This window comes from Papaver somniferum, chromosome 1 (assembly GCF_003573695.1).
Source record: "Papaver somniferum cultivar HN1 chromosome 1, ASM357369v1, whole genome shotgun sequence".
Lineage (NCBI taxonomy): Eukaryota > Viridiplantae > Streptophyta > Magnoliopsida > Ranunculales > Papaveraceae > Papaver > Papaver somniferum.
In genome coordinates, this window is record NC_039358.1 from 154,718,419 (window position 1) to 154,736,429 (window position 18,011).

Below are 18,011 nucleotides of genomic sequence, written 5' to 3' on the forward strand. Positions count from 1 at the left end.
ATCAGGATGTGTACTGTGTAGCTACTAGTTACACATGCTAACTAGATATGTAACTTATAGTTACATAAGCTAAATAGATGTGTAATTTCTAGTTACACATGCTAATTAGATGTGTAACTTTTACTTACACATACCGATTGAATATGTAACTTCCGGTTTTAGTGACTGAATTGAAATGATTTGTGGTCTGTTTTACTGTTTTTGTTTTCATTAGATTGTTGAGATTAGTTTTTGTAGAAGAGATTGGACAGTTTTGATTATTGAACATGAATTATGATGAAAGATTGAATCTTTTTGTTTGTTTGAATTTGGGGTTATTTTAATTTCTATTGATGGTGTAGATCGCTTCACTCTTTGTCCAGACTACTTACTTCGGAATTACCGTGGACTTGAGATTTCTGAGATGAATTCCTAATCTTTAAACTTTTTAGTTGTCTTATCTTGTAATATGTAACTTTTATTTGCACTTTGAAATGCATGGCATGGGTTTTGCTCGGAAGATTCAGGTTCTCTCATATTTTAATGTAATTTCAGACCAATCGATATATAAATGCAATATCAGCCCAATGATGGATGTTTTACTTTGGTCTTATTATACTGCAGTTCCTGAGACAATGCATATTGGAAGACGAAACATCTAATCACAACCCTTTCATTAAACTTGAGGTACATTTTTTTTTTGAGTTTTTACTGAAACTGACTTGTTGCTAACTCCCTTGTCATTGGCATAACACCAGTTTGATAGCTATCTTTGCAATCGTAATATAATCTTGTCAATAAAACATATAGTTGATGAATCACTTGATAATATATCTGTTATTCTCCTTGCAATCGTAATATAATCGTAAGATGTTATTAAGTTTCTTTCTATAATCTCTATTATTCTCCTTGCAATTTGTTCTATAATTTTTTTTTTCCTTTTTGTTCATCCAACCCCATGGATGTTTGTTTTGTTGTAGATATGCAGGCATTTTGGTATCGAGGAAGACAAGAAGGGAAGGGAACATTTCTATCATAGGATGACATGGCTTATTTTCTAGAATTTCGTTTTACATATCTAGTTTTTTTAACTCATTTATTGTGTTTAAATAATAACCAATTACTATCCTTGATAAACGAAGAAATTATTGTATTGTAAATGAATATTAAAGTAGTACATGTATTTTTTCTATGTGTATTTTTGATGTGTAACTTCTCATTACACATGCCATATGGATGTGTAACTTCTATATACACATGCATATTACACATGACATTTGGATGTGTAACTTCTGGTTACACTTTCCATATGCATGTGTAACTTCCGTATACACATGCAATATGTTGGCGGCATAACTACTGAGTACACTTCTATATACAAGTGTAACTTTGCATTTCACATGTCATATAAATGTGTAACTTTTGGATACACATGCCATATGTATGTGTAACTTTTGTGTACACATTCATATGTTGGTGGTGGTCGGCAGTGGTGGCGGGAGGTGGTTGGCGGCGGTGGTTGGTGGTGGCTGGCGGTGGTGGTCGGAGGTGGTTTGACTGGTGGTGGTGGTGGTCGGAGGTGGTTGGTGTCGGTGGTGATCGGCGGTGGCTGTGGTGGTCGGAGGTGGTTGAAACATCATCACATAATATTTTAATAATTTGGGCCTAAGTTTAAATTTTATTTAATTATAGGCTTGACAATATGCATAAGGATATCAATGTCTTTTAATATTTCAGGGCCTAGATTTAAACTTCTTCTAATTAAGGGCTTGATATTATGGATTACCCATAGATGGGGCTTTAGCCTAACAATCCATGTACTTTGATGTTAAAAATAAAATAAAAAGAAGACAACACAACAAGATCATTTCCGAACTTCTCAAGAGAGCACAATGAATTAGAAATGAGTCCAATACATTATAAACGCGTACAAAAAACAAAAAATCGTAGATTCCTATTTTAATAAGCACCATAATATAGTGTTATTACACTGATTATTGATTTATATATTAGTTGGACCCTTTTGGAAACTTAAATTTTTTATTATCTTATAAATTTAGCGGGGTTGTTCATTTAGCACACTGGCGCAAATCGGGACTGACAAAAAATATTATCTTAACGAAATTATTAATTTATCGCGAATTAATTTAGCGAAGTTCTACCATACTCTGGAGAAGAAGGAGCATACCTAGCTTTCATCTGGGGTAAAGAAATGTAGCAAAACAGCGTCGAAATTCATGCCGAATCAGTGGAAAGTCTCGTTCGTTTTACTATGCTCTATCACAACACTGTCCGTGAAGGATTCCACCTCAGTTATCATCTAAGAAGCAGCAGACATCTAGATAAAGATGTAGGAAACACTATAAATGTAATTTCTTGTCTTAGTTGCCCTTAAAAACTACCCACAGACTTCATAATTTGGATACATTTCATTAAGCATTGGCCTTAAGAACTCTAATCATAGGAGTAGCGGCCCTATTCCTGCCACTAACTCCTACATGTATTCCTCCTAGGCTTGTCTAAGTTTTTCTATTTTAAAAAGAAAAAGAAACCATTAATTAGTAGTACTATTAAAAAATTAATGACAGGCCACTGTCGAGTAGCTACGATCCCAACAATGGAAAAAACAAACATGCATTTAGTCGATTAGTCATTTTTGGCAGCTATGTTAATCCAGTCTCCTGTTACCATTTATCTCGTTAAATAAAAAACAATTTCGAGTTTATAAACAGTCAGATGCATACATACTGACTTGACCCATGAATTATCCACCATTTATCACACTTTTTGCTAAAATGTAATTTGATCAACGTTTAAAAGTTGGTCAAAGCAACTCAGACTGATAATTATCTGATCAAGACATGCGAGAAACTGGGACCGACCAAACTGTACCATCTTCACTATTTACCTCTGTAGCTTACAAGGTTAAACCCACCATCGATCCTGCAACAAATGTACTGATGATCACCTTTGATTGTTCATTGTTTCAGACACCACCACTATAATTATAAGCTTTTACATCTCTCTCTCTCTCACTCTCTCACTCACTGCCTCATAATAAACTGCAAGAAGGATTGTCAAGTCGTACGCAGGCAATTGAAGATATGGGTCAGTGTTATTCTGGATCATCAGAAGCAGAAACACATGACCATGATCAGCACTCTGATGATGATGAAGAAGAAGAAATAGAAGAAAGTTCAGGAAGGAATACCAGACGCAGGAGAAGTAGAAGAAGAAGGAATAGGAGAAGAATTGGGCTAGTAAGGGTGGCAAAGGAACAAAGGTCTAGATTCTACATACTCAGAAAATGTGTGGTTATGTTACTCTGTTGGAACCACAAGTATGACAAGTATTGATAGCTAGTTAGGTATTTGATTGATTTTAAATTTTCTATTCAGCTATTAATTCTATTTCTTATTAAGTAGAGAAACACCATGCATGCATATATACATGGTGATCAATCCAATTTCATGTTCTGAACTTCTGAGTTACTAATAGGAATAATTAAATTACGTTGCACTTATTTTACCATATACTTTTGTTTTGCTCTTGTTCCTTCATTTTCTTGATGAAATTCTCTTCAGAAAACAGAACCTAGACTACAAAATTCTGGAGAACATTGTGATTTGTGCGTTCCTTTTGTTCATCGTCAGACAAGGTACGTACATTCTGATGAACTTCAATCCCGAGAGTGGCAACAACAGTAGGAACTGAAGTTAAGTTGGAGGAATCAACAGCTATACAACTGGTGATGATAGGTGTGGATTATTAATAACTAATTAATAGTGGTATTAGAATACTGCTATAGGGTTGTGAATGATTGGTCGGTAATGCGGGAAGGACATTCACTATTGTAAACACTGTTTGTAGTTTCAGAGTTTTCACGTGAAAACAGAACCAAGTACTCTTCTCTCTTTTAGCTTTTCTCTGATTCATAATTACTTTTGTATCGATTGTACTTATTAACACAACTAGACTAGTAGAAATAAACTTTATACAGTAGTACTCATTTAATCGAACTTGACTATCTGTCTGTGAGAATAAACTAACGAGTTAAGTCAACCAATTAATGCACATCAATATTACCATTTCTTGTTCCTCTTACACTATCACTGCCGGTCTCTAAATGTTCCTCTTTTAGGGTTCCCGTCATAAGTTTTTTTTTACTATTTCTTGATGACTGATTACGCGATCAGTATTCTTGTACTTATTGTACATTCTTCTACTGGTCACGTACCTGTACATTACTGTGTTTCTCCAGAGCATAGGTACGTTGAATTAAGTTCGCGGTCGACTTCTGACTCTAAGAAGAAGTTTTTGAGTTTTTCATTTATAATTATGGTTTTATTACATTTACCGCGTGCTCAGATCCCCAGGCCGCGTTATAAGATTAGATATCTCTTATCTATCCATCTTTGTGTTTGTGTGCATGTGATTGTTTTGTTATTGATCTCACCGATCACCACCATAGTACTCTACTTTCTGTATATATCTAGAAAATTAAACATGCATTGATGTAAATAAGGTAAAAATGTTTAATTACCAATGCTAATGCCAATAAAATTGCATTATGGTATTTTAACTGCCTGAGAGGCAACTTTTGAAGCACAAAATACTCGGTCACTTCGGCTGCCTAGAAAGTGAGTGCCTCTTAGCATCTTTTAGAGATCTTACAGAAAATATCTTCCGCAATGCATATGTGCAAGGTGAAATGCTCAGCTTTACTTTTATCTTTTAGAGATCTTACATATAACCATTCTTGTGGTTAATATATACGGTGGTTGTGGTTGTACATGTACCCGAATTCGGCATTTACCGTTAGAAACCTCTGTGATTGATTGAGCCTCGTGAGCCATAATGAATAATGACAGAACAGACCGTCAAGCAACTAGAAAGAAAAGATCAAAAGAATAACTTTTGGAGTTTGGTCCGAAACACAATCATTTCCTGTTTAGGCTTTTCTCGAATAAGTTCCTCAAGTGTTGTGACTTGTGAGTTGTGACCGATCCTGACCGTGTCGATGCAGGTGTAACATACTTAGAAGCTTACTGACCGGAGTAAGTATGGTTATCGTGTTCATGTATTGTGAATATGATACCAACTCAATACAGTGTCCTAGCTCCTACCTAGTCCTAGGTAGTTGATAAGAAAACGTACAAAGCAAAAAAAAAAAAAAAAACGGGATAGTGTTTTGGAATTGCACTTAGTTTCCAACTTTTCCATCCATATCTTTTGATTCCTTTCGTCATTTTCAAATGAAGTTCTCATCATTTTCACAATTTTAGCAGTGGTTTTGTTAGGTACACCCACTGTCACTGAGCTCGTTGTTTTCATCATTTCTGTAGAAGTTAAATATCGCACACGTTAGTAATCAAGCGAAGTAAAGAATACAACCTAAGCGAACAGTATCGCACACAACAAAGTTGAGATGATGCACCAGATGATGTCAGCAAAGTCACGAGTAAAGTGTGGAGAACTGTGCCAAGAGGTACGCTGTGCGGAGATGAACGATTGTATATGAGCGAATGTGTCGCATAGTGATCCCGAAAATAGTGGGTATCTTAGCTGTCATCCACTATGTAAAATTCTATATAAAGGAGAGAGGTCATTACTTGTGGGGGGGGGGGGGGGGGGGGGGGGGGGGGTTCTAGGGTAAGTCTTGATCAAGAAATAGAGAGAGACAGAAAATGAATCTAGGATTCAAGTAAAATTGTTGTAATATTGAATCTATCTTGTAAACATTCTCAATATTCAATTAATCAAATAAGAATTCATAATGATCACTTAGAAATTGGATTAGTTTTAGTGGAGTGTAGTTGTAAGAAATCTTAAAACTACATTTTTGGCGCTAGAAACAGCTTTGGATGATAATTCCTGATAGTATATCATAGACTTTAAGGAAAAAAGTGTGATCTAAAAATTTAGAAATGGTAAGGATCGAGTCTGTTGTTGAACAAGGAAGGACAACTAGAAGAAGTAACAGAATTGCTGAACGAAGACGAATTACAAATCTTGAGCAACAAGAGGAATGAATGGAAGAACATCAAAGAACAGAAATTCCAATTGGATCTCAGCGAGAACAAGGACAAAATAATGATATAGATTATGATAGAGTGAGTGTCCATACTGCAATGACGGATTCTACAGAGAAAGGACAGAGAATTGGGAACGAATAACCAGTTACAACGAGTGAAGGAAATATGATGATTGCAGAGTTTAGGCAAAGATTACTAATTGAACGAAAGAGAGAAGAAGAAGAGCGTCGAATTTAATCCGTCAAAACGATGATTTACGAGAAGAGAATCTTAGACTACAAGAACAAAGGTCAAGGAGTGCTACACGTGCAAGGTCAAGATCAAGTAGAAGTTCCTCCAGACAAAGTCAATCTAATCGAGGAAATGATAGGCGAAGGCAACACATGGAAGTCATTGAAGAAAACTCGCAAGAAAATGAAATTTGGAAGATCAAAGGGAAAGGAGACGTATAGTTTACTTAGCAACTAATCGGTATGAACATCCACGAGAACTTCTTCGTCGCGCACATATTAATTTTGAAAGGGAAGAAGAAGATCCAAGGCAAGGGACAAATGATATTACATGGCAGGGAAATATTAAGAGACGAATGTGAGCGCGAACGAGAGACTGCATGTACAAGAGATAGACAGAGAAGAAGGGAAGAATTAGAAGAGAGAGAATTACAAAGCGGATTGCGTCATATTGATAATTGAGTAAGGGGACGCGAGCGTCATCGCATAGATGATATAGATCAAGGTCGAGTTATACCACAAGAAAGAAAAATATCAAGACATCGATATGATCGCACAGGCAATGAAGAAAGACATGATAGAGTACAAATTGAAGCAAATAATGAAAGGCATAGGAGAAGAAGAGAAGAAACTGAACAACAGGAGATACAAGAGGAAATACGCCAAAACAATCATGAGAATATATTGAGACAAGCGAGATTAAAAAGACCCATGCGAGAGGATTTGGATCAATCATTAAGCGAAGAAATTCTTAAGGAGATGGCAAAATTAAGAGAAATGATGACTACAAAAAGAAATGATGGAAGAAGACAATTAGAGGAAGCTGTGGAGGAAGCTAGAAAAACTCCATTTACAAAATAAATTCAAATAGCACCGATACCATCCAAGTGCAGTTTACCGGCGTTTACAAGTATATTTGATGGAAGTGCATGTGCGATACAACATGTGAAAGCTTTCACATTTTTTAACTGCTATGTGATTCTGAAAAATGGTTTCTCAAAGTATAAGCCTCCCCCCTTTGAATATTCATCCTCTGAATCATCAGATGAAGAATAAATAATTTAAATAATGATAGGTTTTGTGGGTATATCTCTCTGTAAACTCTCACGAGACATAACTCGTCCAATAGGGTTGCCTATTGATTTAAATGCTAGTTGCATATGCTTAATGTAATCGTTAATCAAATGAATATGAAAATAACTATTATTATTTATTGTAGAAGCATATTACATCATGTTCATCACATTTAAACTCCAACACACACATACTAATTATAAAAAAGCACATTACATCATTTGATATTCAAACTCTTAATTGAACTAAAATATAACAACACTTATTCAGCCCATGCTACCGTTCCACACTCAAGGCATCTCCAGTAACGTTTTCCAAATGTTTTCTTTGAACTTGACCGGTGCACTTCCATAAAGAAATAACAACCCTCAGTTTCACAACGAATCCCTTTGGTGCATTCAAACTCCACCTTTCCTTTTACTTTCAAGTCCTGGCAGAGTTCTTCAACTTTTTCTTGTTTGATTGCATCTTTCATTGCATCCTCCAAACATTGTGCTTCTCCCAGATATTTAGCATACTCACATTCCAAATACCTTATCTTCTCTGGTATCGACTCTTTTACCTTCCTAGTGTCGGTGCAACCTCGTTCTGGAAATTTTTTTTATAGCCATGGGCATTGAAGAAGACTATGATTATCCATGAAACAACATGGACAAACCTCTTTTGCTTCCACACATACTATTTGTTTTCCTTTTCTAATCGAACTGTTAGAATACATGATTGATGTTTATATTTGAGAATTAATTGAGATTTATGTTTGTTAGAAAAAATTTTCTATATTTATAAAAAGAAATATATACCTGTTGGACACAAATTCTAAGAATTGAGCCGTTGGACACCAATTTTAAGAAATAGAGCCGTTGGACACCAGTTCTAAAAAATAGATTCGTTGGACTCGGTTGTTGAGAAAAAGAGCCGTTGGGAACGACTTCTAAGGAATAGATCCGTTGGTAGCGATTCCTATATAAGGAAGATAACACATTCTTCTTTGCAGTATCAATCTACTAATTCTTCTTTGTAGTATCAATCTACCCATTTTTCTTTGCATTATCAATATTTGAGGGAAAATTCTAAGCTAAACATCTATTCAATGGCAAATCGATCAAAAACTACAAACTCAGTCGAAGAGATTCTTAGAAGATGCAAGCGAACCACCCAATCAATTGCTGCAATGGAAAAAGAGATAAGCAAAAGAGGATATCAAGCTACTACGAAAGCAACAACGTCTTCATCACCTACCAAATTTATTAACAAGATGGATGAAGTGTTAAGCAAACAAAAATGGGAGACAGAAGAAACCAAAGATTCATTGTCCGCTGCGATACAATGCGAAGAAAAGCTCAAGGCAGAGAAACGGGGTCAAGAACAAATGCAGATGAGGGCTAGGTTAAAGGATGTTGAAGAAGAGACGGAATGGATTAGAAACTTTTACCTTCTGAAGGATGATTTTCCAGAAGATCCTAATGATCAAAATGTATTTTGGATTAATGTTGGTTGGGGTACTTTCGTTAAACCGACGGGAAATTAACCACGCTTTAATTATGAACCATCCCATATTTGTTCAAGGAAAAATCATGTTATGAAATTATGCAAACAATACAATGAGTTTCTCCGTAGGTACAGAAGGGACAAGTCCGCTGGACAAGAGGCTTATAAAGCCTGGATAGGAGAAAAGTTTTATCATATCGAATCGGCATTGATCGTTGAACCTCACACCAAGAAAAATAATAACATGTAATGTATTCATACCTATCGGGCACCACGTTTAGAAGAGCGATACCCGCTTAGTGAAGTGATAATGAAGTTATTAATTTTAATCGAATGATTTGTTGTAATTTTTTTTGTACGTTATTAATGAACATTAGTTTAATGAAGTGATAATGAAGTTATTTATTTGAATATGAAATCGTTTCGTTAGAACACATTCAAACAAAAATTCAAATTAATTTAGACAACACTTTTAAAATTTAGATAACAACAATACTAACTAAAAATTGAGGACAACACTTTTAATTTAAACCTAGACTAGAAATTAAAAAACTAAACTCAATAAAAGATAAGAACAACTAGAGATGGATTACATCATCATCTTATGAATCTTCAACCTTAGTTATATTCATCCTCTTCAAGATCTCCTTTTGCTTGCGTCGATAATATCTTTTTTCATTGGGAGCGAATCAGCTAAGGTCCATAGACATTATTGCATTGTCTTGATCTAAATTCATTTGTCGTTGATGCATTTGATTAGTCTGTTGATAAAGATTTTGCAAATTGAGTTGTTCTTCCACTTGATAACTCGGTTGCTGAGTATACTCCCAAATTGTTTGGTATTGAGATTCTTGTTCCATTTTCATTTTTTCCTTCCTTGATCGCATTTCCTTAAGATACTCCAAAATACTAGCACTTTGTTGATAGATCCTATCTTCTTCCATCTTAACCGAAGATGTTCTCTCATCACCTTCTCTAAATATACCTTGCTCACGATCCTTCTTCTGTCTGGCTAGCATTTTAGCTTTTTTTGCTCCTATAGGACGTGCATTCTCCTTGTATTTCCAACGAGTTTCTCCATTAGGAAGAACTTCAGTACCATCTTCGTGTGATACAAAGTTACGATGATTATTAAACAACTCGGTGTTTTGGATAACAATGAGTTCATAATTATATCCAGGGAGCTTTTCTCTAAACAATTCATAACATGCATCATACTTAAATGGTTGTCCTGAGTGTTCCTGAAATTGCTTACGAGCATCTTTTATCTGAAATTTTATGTAACAAACATTAATTGTATTACTATTATCACCAACTATATGGAAAAACTTTACAAATAATATAACTTACCAAATCTTCGTGGCTCGCACCGCTTTTGGTTTTGGCGAAATATAGCATTAAGAATGGACACGAATTCTTTGACATCTTTTTTTATATACTTCATCTTGGTTTTTAAGGCTGACCAATCTCTTTCATATGGATTGTCGTTGCGTTGGACAAAAATTTGGAGAATACGTTTCCAAAACATAGAGGGTTTTTTGACTCGAACCCACAATTTCATCCATACTCACATAAATAAATGCAATAGTAAGATCAATCTCTTCTTGTAGAACAAAATTAAGAACCATTTTGAATGAAACTAAAATATAAAAAGTTGAGTAGTACAAGATATATGAAAATCAAATAGGTGTAGTAAGAAGAAGAGAAAGAAGAAATCAATTGATGTAAAAGAAGAAGAAATTGATTTGGTGTGGTATGAGTAGAGAATTAGAGTGGTATTTATAGAGAATTTTGAAAAAATGGCCGTTGGGATCCGACGGTGGAGAAGATAGAGCCGTTATTAACGATGGATGGCTAGGATCGGGTGTGAGAGAGGTGTGAACGAGAAAAGGTCAAACAAATAATTTTCCGAAACGGCTACTGAGTTGCCGTGCAAAAAACTACGGCTACTGGGTAGCCGTATCAACTGTAATACGGCTACTGATTATCCGTAAAGTGTAAATATATACGGCTACTCAGTAGCCGTGTGATTTCCCTTCCCTTCAGGCGGGATCAAATGTGATCCTCCACCTAGAGAAGGGAAGGGATATCCCTTTATATGCGGGGATTTGGGAGACCATAGAGGTTGCGTTTTGGTGTTTTCAAGGGAAATGGAGGGATAGGGAGGGATATCCCCTCCATAGTGCTAGCTCTAAGTCACACCAATACAGGAATACCAGAATTGTGCCAGTATTATGCATCGGGCATAGTTAATCTCTCCAAAATATGTGCGATTAACATTTTCCCATGACAAGACGATAATGAAAATTTATAGTTATTAGTAATTTTATGTTACACCCTCTGACCAAACATTTTTTCTTGTCAATAAAATATTGATGAATCTTTTAGACGCACAAAATTTTTTTCCGGCCAACTTTATACTAGTAAAAAAATAATTTCTCTAAGAGGATAGAGAATGTCTGGTTTTTTCGCGGCAAAAATGGTTCAGGGATCTTCATCACACAGTCACGGTAAGGAGCAATGGGTACATGATCAGCAAGGGAAGAAGAAAACTCAACAACAGAGCAAGCAACAAGAGCAAGGGGTTCAACAAGGTTTTAAGGCAGCAAGAGATTGGGTTTCAGTGGTTAAAGGTGTGCAAGTTGCAGCTTTACAAGAAAAATAAAATCTAGTAGCGACTCAGTTTCTCAGGAAGGTTTGAAGGATAAGGATACTATGGATTTTAACCATGATGAAGGTTGTATAGAAGTTTCTCATAAGAGGAAATCAAAAACCATTTCAGATGATTCTAGATCTTAGGAAGTTTCATCTACGGCTATTAGGATTGAGTATGAATACAAATCTTTTTTTATCTCTAAGAAATTTTATGAGATTTTAATCACAGAAGAAACCATGAATACAAGAGATTTGATTCAATTCAGCATTAACAACTGCATTTGTTTGGCTCAAAAACATTATGCGAAAAGAATCAACAAAGGATTTTTATGAACAATGACATTGGGTTTCCAATAAAGATTCAGAGAACATGCTTCTTGTCAGAAATAAAAATAATCATGGAGAATTCCTACGCTTAACTATTTCTGCAAATAAGTCCAAACAAACAACAATTCTTCCAGCAGAGAAAGGGGTTAATAGATGGAAACACTTTTGTCATAGGTTTTTATCAAGGAAAACTCCTACTTCGGTAGGTTTTGATAAGTTTTTATCAAGTAAAAACACCTATGAAAGACAACTACATTTGTGCCTCCTTCAGGATCAATGTTACAAGAGCATTCAACAATAGTTCATAACAATGGTGGTGCAAAGGCTCAAGAATTATCGAAGAATACTCCTCAATGCAGTCCTGAACGGGAACAAGCTATTGTGATTCAATCATCACATCATGTGGGTTCATGGAATCATCTTAGCAAGGATATTTCTACCAGATTTTCTCTGGCTTCAGATTTTGATGTTTTCCCTTTTGAAGAAAGGAAAGCATTTTTCTTTACATCTTTAGAGCATAAGAATATTTTATTAAATCTATCTGATTTTCCTTGTCTTTTTCTTTATGGGTATTTTGTTTCTTATGGATTTCAAAATAGTTTGTCGGAATGTGAGAGGTATGAATGACCTCTACCGTAGATATATTATCAAAAATAAAGCCAGGGATTGGAAGCCTAGCATTTTACTATTGCAAGAAACTAAAATCCAACAATGTACTGATTTGTTAGTTTGGAAAATTTGGGGAAATATAAGTGTTTAATGGTTGGATGCACCTTCAGAGGGAAGTTCAGGAGGATTATTATGCTGCTGGGATGATTCTAAAATCAGAGTTTTGGATTCTCTGGTAGGAAATTACTCAATTGCTTTAAGATGTCAGATGCTTGATTCTAATTTTGAGTGGGTTTTCACTGGTATTTATGCACCAAATGCAAATAACACTAGTGATCTAAAGTTGTTTTGGAGAGAGATTGAAGCAGTTAGACGCTACTGCACATTACCTTGGGTCATTGAAGGAGAATTTAATGAAATTAGATTTTCTCATGAAAGATCCTCAAGAGGTGAGAACTCAGCTGGCATGAGAAGATTCAACAATTTCATTTCTAAGCATGAATTAATTGATTTGCCTCTTATTGGAGCTACTTTTCCTTGGGCAAATAATCAAATCCAAAGTATAAGAAGTAGATTAGACAGAATCTTAATTTCTCTAGATTGGGAGCTGCAATTTCCAAGAGTTCTTCAACAAGCTTTATCAAGACCTTTCTCTGATCATAACCCTATTGCCCTCATCTGTGAAGGTGTGAAAACAGGTCCGGGTCTATTTAGATGTGAGTCTTACTGCAGGTTTTCTCATCCTGATTTTGTAACTTTTATAAGTACTACTTGGTCTTCTGTTGTTGTTTCAGGTGGAGCTGGTTTTTCTATTTGCAAGAAGCTGCAGTTACTGAAACCAATTTTAAAACTTTGGAGCAAACAAGAATTTGGTGAGATGGATAGAAGAATTGAAGAGTTGGAAGACATATTTGTTCCTTTGGATGCTGAGGAGAATGCCAGTAATGGTTTAACTGAAGAACAAAGGAATACAAGACTTCAAGCAAGAAAAGAATATTGTAGTCTAACAATTTTAAAAGTAGAAAAATGGAGGTCCAGAGCTAGAGTTAATTGTATGCAAAATCAAGATGCTAATACTAAATTTTTTTCACAAGTTAGATAGAAGAACCAGAAGTTTTATAGGGGCTATTAAAGTCAGACATGAGATGACTATGGATAAAAATGAAATAAAGGAGGGCATTATTGATTTTTTTCAAGGGTATTTTTATGATTCAATGAAGTAGAATTGTCTCAATGAGTTACATGCACTTTAACAGAATCACAGAAGAAATGAGAGTGAATCTTGAAGCTGAAGTTACTGAAGAAGAGTATTTATCTTATATGAAAAGAATTGGACAATCAAAGGCACCAGGCCCAAATGGATTTCCAGTAAGTTTCTATGTTCTTTGTTGGTATATTCTCAAAAATGATATTATGGCAGTTTTCAAAGAATTGCAGGAGAAGAATTTTTTGGACTGGCGGCTCAAAAATACTTTTATTGCTTTGATTCCAAAGAAGGGTACTATTGAAGAAATCAAGGACTTAAGACCAATTAGTTTGGTGCATGGCATCTACAAGATTATTTCTAAAGTTTTGGCAGATAGATTTAAAGAAGTTCTCTCAGATATCATCTCTTCTCATCAAACAACCTTCATCAAAAAAAGGCAAATATTGGATGGTGTTCTAGTAGCAAATGAATTAATTGATTCTAGAGAAAGAAGTGGAAGGGAATGCATTTTGATCAAAGTGGATTTTGAAAAAGCTTTTGATCATGTAAATTGGGACTTTCTAAATGAGATTCTTGGCCTTATGAGTTTTGGTGATAGTTGGAGAAAATGGGTTAGATGTTGTGTTGAATTTGTAAAATTCTCAGTTCTTGTGAATGGCTCTGCTACAGGTTTCTTTACTTCCAAAAAATGGATTAGACAAGGAGATCCCCTATATCCTTTTCTGTTTCTTTTAGTTTTATAAGCTTTATCTTTTATGATTCAGAGAGCACAAGAGGAGGGGCTTATTTCTGGTTTTCAAGCTACAACAATATGAAAGATTATAAGTCATTTGCAATTTGAAGATGACACTCTTATCTTCCTTGATGCATATATTGATCAGGTAAACAATTTGAGACTTATTCTTCTATCTTTTGAGCAGCTTACTAGTTTAAAGATCAATTTTGCGAAGAGTAAAAATTTTGGTGTTGCTTTTGATGGAGATCTTAGTCAATTTTCTTCTATTCTGGGTTTTTACTCTGGAGTCCTACCCACAACTTATTTGGGTTTACCTCTGGGTGATAGAAGTGGGGGAGTGGCTAAATGGGATAAGGTGGTTGATAGTTTTGTTAGAAGATTACCAGGTTGGCAAAGAACACTTCTCAGCAGAGCATGAAAAATGACACTGATCAATAGTGTTCTTGCCATCTTACCAGTGTATTACATGTCCTTATTTGTCATGCCAGCTTCTGTGGATAAAAAGCTTGAGAGAATAATGAGGAATTACTTGTGGAGTGACAACAAGGGGAAAAACAAGGTTCACTTAGTTAAATGGCCAACTCTTAATAAGAGAAGAAAATTTGGAGGCTTAAGTATCAAAAGTCTTCAAAAAATGAACAAGGCTTTATTAAATAAATGGCATTGGAGATTTGCTAAAGAAAAAGAAGTGCTTTGGAGCAAGGTAGTCAATATCGGTTGTACAGGACGATATTCCAGGTTTTTATCGGATATCGGAAAATACCTATACGATATCAAAAATATCGGCGATACAAAGACGAAATGATATTATCGGTTGTACAGGCCGGTACAGACCGATATATCGGTTTTACTTGTACACCGATAATATCGGTTTCGTGAATAAATTTTTCATCAACATGCATCTAGTCTTTACAGACAAGTACATTGTCAATTGGAGAAAGTAAAAAGCCTTAATATATTTATAATATAAAATCAATGACTATATGGTAAGATATAAGATGGAAACCATATTTCGATTGCAAGGCAGCGAAATATAAAAGATAAATATGAAGGATAATAAAAAAGATTTAACGGCATAATGGGACAACAATCACAACGTTGGCTAATAAACCACCTTGTATTTTGGAAATTTGAGATATATGTATGATTCTTATTATTTTTTACTATGGTTTTATAATTATTTGAAAATTCTATATTAAATGATGTATCGCCTATAAAAAAAGATATTATCACTTGTATAGGTGTATAGGAGCCAACCGATACGATACTGATACGCGATATTAACTACCTTGCTTTGGAGACAAATTGTGGCTAAGAAATCTGGGACAAATCCTTTAGATTGGTTCCCAAAGGCACCAAGAATGACTTACGGTAAGTCTGTATGGAAAGGTATCCTAAACTGCACTTCTATTTTCAGAAGTCATGTGAAATTCAAAGTTAATTCTGGTAAAAGAATCAGTTTTTGGATGGACCAATGGTTGTTTGATGTTCCTCTAAGCTTGAAATTTCCAAATTTGTATACAATTTCTAGAGCTAAAACCAAATGTATATCTGATGTTTACATGGAAGAGAGCCAAACTTGGAATCTCATGCTACCTAGAAGATTGAATAATGTAAGAAGAAATGAGCTGGATGAACTTCAAAGGTGTCTTACAAAAGTTTCTATCAATACAGAAGCTGATGATGAAATTGGTTGGAACATAGAGAAGAAAAATTTATCTACTGTGAAGTCTATTTATGATTCTTTTCTTCAAGATTCTGTGGATTAATATTCAAGTTACATCTTCAAGTATATTTGGGGTCATAAGTTTCCTCCAAAGATCTCTTTCTTTCTTTGGCAATTTCTCATAACAGTCTTCTAACTAGGGACATGTTAACAAGGAGAAAAATGGAAGTCCCTCAAAACTGTTTGTTTTGCTCTCAGAATGAATCATCCAATCATCTTTTCTTGCACTGTGAATTTGCAGTAAAGATCTGGGATCATTTCAAGGAAAAACTGCAGTGGCAGTTTACTATGCCTGACAATGATCATTTCTGGAACCATGCACAATGATGGTTCATGTTGGAAAGTATGCCTATTTAACTTACAAGTATGCCTATTTTACAAGCGTAGGTGGTGTTCAATAATACTCAATACTCAAACCATGATCCACAAGCTCAAAATTTTTTGTGAAAAAGGTTGTCTTTAAGTGTCTATGAGAGTTGTAGTAAAGCTAAACATGTTTGTAAGAAATTCGTGAGCTTCTGCTTAAATCAGAACTGGCTAGGTGTGTGTAGAGGTGTAAATTGGGTTGTGCCAGCCCGAACACAACCCATCTTAGCACGCTAAAATTTGAGCACAACCCAACCCAGCACGTGACTTAGCACGGCACGGCACAACACATCACATTAGTTTCATGGGACATACTGGATTTGACTAATCAGCACAGTAGCCCAGCAGAGCACGCGGCACGGTACAACACGTGGCACGGCACAACACATCACGTTAAGAAAGCACGTCATAATATGTATAAAATACTACATAACATGGCACAATACATCACATTTTGTGTATATTTCACAAAAGAGTCATTCTTCTAAATTCTAATCAATTATTGACATTTTATTATCGTTATGTTGACTTATTTTCATAATAACACATATACTACCTAAATATTTGGAAAACATTTATATTGGTAAATATAAAATAAATGTGCCCGGCACAACATAACACGACACAACACATTTATTTTTCTGGCACAGGTCAGCACAACACGCCTTCTAACACGCTACAACACGACACGTCATAATCTCCAGCACAGCACAACACTGCACATAGCACGCTAAGCACATGGTTTCGTGGGCTGTGCTGGGCCGGCACGTTTTACACCTCCAGGTGTGTATACCAGGTATGCATACATATGGACAGTTCATGAACACAGGCTCCAGGGGTACGCGTACCAAATATGCATACCTTAACCAGTTCACAAACTCATATCTCAGGGGTACGTATACTTTATATACCATCGATCTTTACTCCCTCCGTACCACATATATAGGCGGAGGGGACCAATTCTCTTAGATTAAGAAAATTGCATTGATTTCCTCATTTTCCATACCTTTTCTTATTTTACCCTTTGTCCTATTCTCAACACATTTTTCCATACACGATAAATGATGGTATTTAGGAGAAATTTCATCTTGAAAATAGGACTCCGCCTATTTAGTGGTACAAATAAAACCAAAATTCCGTCTATATAATAGGTACGGAGGGAGTAATATTTGCATTTAATGCTGTATGAAAACATGGGAATTTTACCGATGTTTCTTTTTAAGCAGATAACACCTGAGATTGTCCTTATATAACTGAGAAAGAATGTAAGACAAGTTACAAACATATTTCTTATGCCTGAGCTAATCCCAATCATCGAGCGCATCAAACATGAACCATCGTAGTATTTAAGTTAAAACTTAACGTCTCATCTATTTACTCTTAATCATTGATCGCATCAAACGTGAATCACATATAGTTGAGGGCTGATTTGAGCTTGACGTATCGTCAACTTGAATCTTAAATTCGAACAGCTATGTGATTAAGCCAGTCAATGAGATGTGCCTATTGAACAAAGATGCAAACGAGTGAGACCAGCCGATTAGTTGGTGGGTGATGTGTCTATTGATAGTCAAATTTG

General features: G+C 35.3%; 1 protein-coding gene across 1 annotated transcript; it reads left to right on the forward strand.

Annotated features, from left to right (window-relative positions):
• The first annotated feature begins 11,285 nt into the window (after positions 1–11,285).
• On the forward strand, positions 11,286–16,109 carry LOC113352514. The gene is made up of 8 exons (XM_026596327.1): positions 11,286–11,439; positions 12,060–12,405; positions 12,617–13,083; positions 13,192–13,429; positions 13,654–14,215; positions 14,486–14,726; positions 14,829–15,078; positions 15,758–16,109. Exons 1-8 carry the CDS (start codon positions 11,286–11,288, stop codon positions 16,107–16,109), a joined length of 2,610 nt encoding a protein of 869 aa, XP_026452112.1.
• The last annotated feature ends 1,902 nt before the right edge of the window (positions 16,110–18,011 follow it).

Excerpts from the sequence above, each read along its gene's own strand:
- LOC113352514 (XM_026596327.1), top strand. The coding sequence starts at position 11,286 with ATGGTTCAGGGATCTTCATCACACAGTCACGGTAAGGAGCAATGGGTA. Across the intron at positions 11,440-12,059 it reads TTGGGTTTCAGTGGTTAAAG|GATCAATGTTACAAGAGCAT; the intron begins GTGTGCAAGTTG and ends TGCCTCCTTCAG. Across the intron at positions 14,216-14,485 it reads GTGATAGTTGGAGAAAATGG|GTAAACAATTTGAGACTTAT; the intron begins GTTAGATGTTGT and ends TATATTGATCAG.